This window comes from Trachemys scripta, chromosome 19 (genome assembly GCF_013100865.1).
Source record: "Trachemys scripta elegans isolate TJP31775 chromosome 19, CAS_Tse_1.0, whole genome shotgun sequence".
NCBI classification, from domain to species: domain Eukaryota; kingdom Metazoa; phylum Chordata; order Testudines; family Emydidae; genus Trachemys; species Trachemys scripta.
This window is the reverse complement of record NC_048316.1, coordinates 17,244,982-17,250,063: the sequence shown is the minus strand read 5'-3', so window position 1 is coordinate 17,250,063 and position 5,082 is coordinate 17,244,982. Positions and strand designations below refer to the sequence as shown.

General features: G+C 62.7%; 1 protein-coding gene across 2 annotated transcripts in view; it reads right to left on the bottom strand.

The window, feature by feature from the left end:
• The window catches only part of LOC117867932 (anoctamin-7-like), a 34,520-nt gene extending 31,020 nt beyond the window's left edge, over positions 1–3,500 (bottom strand). The window contains exon 1 of one of the 2 annotated variants that reach the window (XM_034753411.1): positions 1,948–3,500. In XM_034753411.1, coding sequence (XP_034609302.1) covers positions 1,948–2,079 — 132 coding nt within the window. In that variant the 5' untranslated portion in view covers positions 2,080–3,500. The remainder of the gene's footprint in view (positions 1–1,947) is intronic. The other variant, XM_034753412.1, reaches the window with a different exon arrangement.
• Between the last annotated feature and the right edge of the window lie 1,582 nt (positions 3,501–5,082).

The window sequence follows — 5,082 nt, the reverse complement described above, 5'->3', positions numbered from 1 at the left end:
GCTGGTGGTCCTCAGTCCCGACCCACAGCCCACAGCTATCCCAGCCCTGGGCTCACCCCTCACCCCCTCACCCCCCCGCAGCCCCCCGCTATTCCAGCCCTGGGCTCACGCCTCTCCAGCCCTGCTGGTGCCCCTCAGCCCTGACCTGCAGCCCCCCGCTATCCCAGCCCCAGACTCCCCCCGGCCACGGTTCTGCAGATGCGCTACAGAACACCAGCTATCCTCAAGGCCAAACCTTCACCTCACTTACCGCTCTGGGCCTGTTCGGAGCCCGCCCCCCCGCCTCTACTCCATTAGCTCCAGGAGAAACCAGCACCCAGAACGAGCCAGAAACCAGGCTCTGCCGGGGATTCCCACCCAGGGTTGGGCTCAACTCGGGCAGCCCCTGAGCTGAAAGGACCCCCCAGCTCTCTCCTCCTCGAACCCCCACTCCTGCCCGTTAAGCCAGGCCAGCGGCTGAAACGGCCCCGGTAACTGACCGCGGGAGCTTTGCACAGGCCTCGCCCAGAGCAGCAGCAGACTCGGCCTAGACTCAGAGCCGCGGTTCTCGGCCTATTAACCATTGTGGGCCGCAGCCACCCAACACAGACACGACCTGTACGCCCTGAGGATGGGACCCGGGCTGCAGCTGGTGCGGATGGGCTGAGAACCTCTGGCCTAGAGAGGGGCCCGAGCTGGGACTAGAAACCCACCTGCACCAGGCCAGCAGCCGGGCTGGGGCTCTGCGTCTGGAATGGCGCAGGGGAACGGGAGGGTTGGATTACGGGGGGTTGGGCAGCTCCCCTCTGCCCCCCCGAACTCCTGACGGGATTCGCTCATGAAGGCGGGTCCCAGAGGTCGGGGACATGGGAAGTCCCAGCCGGGCTAGGATGGAACATGGGCGGGGCCGTTTCGCTGCCCTCCAAAGGGGCACTGCGGGGCGCGAACTGTTTCTGTTGGAGCTCCCAGTCTTTAGCTGGAGCAGAGGCTCCTTGGGGCCAGGGGTGCCCTGAGCCAGGGAGGACAGAGGGATCCCTGCTCCAGCCCCGCACACGCCTGTCTGTCCATCCGCTGTGAAAAGAGTAGAGTCTGCAAACCGAATGTGCACTGGGGGGCTCACCGCTCCCAGCTCAGACCCCGGGCCCACAGAGGCCTTTGGGGACAAGGGGGGAGCTGACAATGCCCCCCCACATCCTGGGCTGGGGGCCCTCGTGGGAATCAGAGATGCTGGCTCCCAAGCAGCGATCTAGGGGGTCTCATCTATTGCACGCTCCGCTCAGGGTGACCCGTCAGCTCTAGTAACTGCAAAGCAGCAATCCTGCAAGGGCCACAAGTGAAATGAGTTTGTCAGTCTCAGCTTAGTCTTTCGCCAGCGTTCGGCTCCGGCCAGGAAACGATACACGCTTTGGCCAGAGACGCCTGGCACTGGGAGAGCTCGGGGTGGGTGGGACGGGCGGGGCGGGGCTGCAGACTGGGACGGTGGGATGTTGGCAGAGCGGTGGGTTGGGGGCAGAGAACCGGAGTAGCAGGGGATTTTCACAAAGCAAATCCACCTGGTTTTCTCCACACCTGACCATGTTCTGCCGGGGGGCGTGGAGGCTGGGCTGTGTGGGCATCGGATACCAGGTGTTTTTCTCACGAGCGCAGGCAAGATTTTTTTAAAACACGGACGAAACCAACTGCACTCCCCACCTCCCCCTGCCGTGGAACACCTGAGAATACCCCTCCCCCAATCACAACCAGCCCCCTAGCCTGGCAAACACCCCCAATCCCCACCACTAGCCACGCTGCCAGGGCAAGGCTGGGGTGGCTGAGCTCCAGGAATGCCCGGGCCCAATTCTGCTCTCCCGCCCTTGACATCTGCGGCATTCGCTGGGCCTCAGGAAGAACAGACCCCAGACCCCTCTCTCTGCAGCAGCCCGGCCGGCCCCTGGTAGCCGCTCCCCCCGTGTGCCCCCTCGTACTCACGAAGCCGGCGTAGGGCACCCCGTTGTAGACGGTGCCGGAGGAGCCGCTGGACAGGCGGGAGCGGCTCTTGTCCAGGGCGATGAGCAGGCTGGTGTCCTGAGCGCCTCCCTCCGACCCCTTCTTCCGGATCATGGTGCTGAGTCTGCGATGCCACCCTCAGGACCCTGCTGCCATGGCCCCCCCGGGGGACCAGAGCGATAGGACCCAGCAGCGATTGCTACCCCTAAAGGGGAGCCATCGGGGGCCTGGGCTCCAGCCCCAGGGCTGCACTGAGTAGCGTGGGGGGGCCGTGCGGACTCTACTCCAGGAGCCTCTGTTCAAAGCATCCCTGCGCCTGGAGGTGGGTGAGAGGTGATGGCAGCATCGTAATTCCTAGTGAACCAGCAGCTGCGATGGGATCCCCCCCCCCGCCCTCTGTGCACGCCCCCGCGACGGAGCTGCCAGGGGAACTGGGTCCAGCAGCAGCCTGGCGGTAGCTGGTAATTATAGAGCTCCAATCAGTGCAGGATGTAGGCGCTGCTGCTGGAGGAGGAGACTGGAGTCCTGGGAGATGTGTGCAGGAGAGAGGGGAGATGGATGCAGCTTTTCTATGCCAGGCAGAGAGCGGCGGATGCAGACCCGCTCCGGTGTGGGGCTGAGGTGTCTCTGGGCCCCACATGACACAGCGGGTCAACGGCAGTGAATTGCACGGCAGGGCGGGAAGGGCTGATGTAAGAGAGAATTACACAGCCAAAGGATTAAGGGCTTGTCCCCCTTCTACGTGTGGGAGGCAGCAGCACCTAGTGGTTACAGCTGCGCTCAACTCCCTGGTGCCACAACAGCACCAGCTTGGAACAGCGTCGTCCCCCCTGTCCGCACAGGATCCCAAAGCGCTGCACACGCTTGATGAATCAAGCCGCACAATCCCTCTCCCCGGGAGGCAGAATCCTCCCTGCTTCACAGATGGGGAAACCGAGGCACAAAGAGGGCACTCACATTCATGGCAAGAATTGAATTCTGACCTCCTGATTCCCAGGCCAGTGCTCTAACTGCACGGCTACGCTCTAGCCGGGGGCTGGTTACTAGCCCGAAAAGCCACTAAGCTACAAGCCCAGGGGAAGCCAAAAGTAAGATTCCCCCCCTCCCCCGCAGCAAGGGAATGAATTTTAACCCCCCAGTTCACTTTGCTGTGTTTCTGCCCTTTCTTGACGGTTTTGGCCATTTTGTGCAAGGAAAAGAGACGCGTCGGTTTCGATTTCGGCCGTAGCCACGTCACTGGCGCTTCCAGGCTCTCCTGCGGCAGGTCAGAGCTGCCGTCTGTGAGCCGGGTGTTTTAGAAACGCAGCCTCCGTGGGAATCCCGGCCCATGCGCCTTGGGGCTAGGCAGCCGTAATCCTCAGGCCCTTACAAGGCTTGAACCCAGCCCGGTCAGACGGCAGCGCGGAACGGGGCGCTCTGCAGAGGATGCGATTAGTGGAATGACGTCAGTTACAGTTCTTGCGAGCATCTCTGGCCTCTCAAGTCTGCGCAAAGTCCTAGTCCCCAGTGGAAAGAGACATTAAATATTAAAGATGCCTCCATGAAAAACACAGAGAGAGAGAGAGAGAGAGAGAGAGAGAGAAGCCTCTGAAACCAACAGCAGAAGCAGCCGCTTCTAAACCCAGGGAGGGAGAAGCAGAGGAATTTTAGCCTCCCACCAGTGGATGAATTAATCTATTCCCCTTCCCGCGCTCTCGGTCCCCTGTGCCGACACTCCCCGGCACCTTGAGGAGAAGACATGAACCAGGGTTCGCTTCTGGGCCCTGGCACCACGCACGAGGCTTTGCACCCGGCCCGGGCTCTGCTCGACAGCAAAGGAGCTGACGTGCCCACGTGACGGGGAGGCAATGGAAGGCTCCGGGGCGGCATACGGCCAGGAGACGCAGAGCTCTGCAGCGACCCGCTGGCTGCGAGCGACCCAGGCTGACGATCTCAGTTTGGTGGCCAGGTTGAGTTGGCTTTGGGCCCAACTGAAGAATGAGGTGGCCGCGCTCGGGCCGCACCCTGCAGTGTCTGGATAAAAGGCTCCTCCATGGTCTGGCTTGGCCTCGGGAGTAGGCCGAGATTGAGGGGCATCGGCAGAGCTGTGCGTGGGGATCCCGGGCTGGACCAGCTGGTGGAGCTCTGGGTTGTGATTCAGGTGCACTGGCACAGCTGGTGAGGGGTCCAGGACTGGAAGAGCAGGGGTGGGGTGTGGGGGGGGGTCAGGACTGGCACGGCAGTGGGGGTGGCTGCAGGTTGGGTGCATCGGCAGTGTCTGGGCTCCATCATCCCAAGGCGAGGGGCAGGGCTCTGATTTTGATCGCTGTGATCACAAAGGTCCCAGTCAAAGCCACGGCAGCTCTGGGCCAGCTGTTCCCGCGCACGTCACATCTCCAGGGCTGCAGGCCTCGGTGGGATCGCACACAGCCGGCTAATTGGGGACACAACCTGCGTCTCTGTCCAACACCCGACAGATCTGTCGCCCGTATTCCTCGCTACTGCTTCCCTAGCTGCCGAGCCCCTTGGATACGGGACCAGTGAACAACCTACCACCCGAGCTGCCACCTCCTGCTACTCTGCTCCCCACCGATGCCACGCAGCGGGCAAAGCACCTGTGATGCACGCCCAGCTCCTCCCCCTGGGAATGATCCCTGGGGTGCCCCAACACCTGGGAAGGATCCGCAGGAGTGGTGGGTGGGCCAAGCTGGCAGGCAGGTGCCAGCACATGGGCAGGATCCAAATTCAACTCTGGAGCGTCCCAGCCTGGCAGAGGCCACCAAGGCTGGAGGAAAGGCCCCTGGGCTGGAGGGAGGGTGGCCCTGTGCCAGTCCAGCTTCCCCTCTATTGAGACTGGGGGCAGAGGAAGCGTGGCTGCAAGGGAAAGCGCTGCAGAACCAGGCCTGACTAGGGAGGGACAGAGTAATGGGGCGGGATGGATCCGGAGCGTGGCGGATCCAGAGCGTGGGTTCAGTTCGGATCCTGCTGCCCACGGATCAGCCCCTCCAGTGCTCAGAGAAAGCCCTTTACACACGATTGGCCAGAGCCGCCCGCCCCCCTGGGAAGCACAGAGCATCAGCCCCTGTTCACAGATGGGGAAACTGAGGCACGGAGCGGGGAAGTGGCTTGCCCACGTTC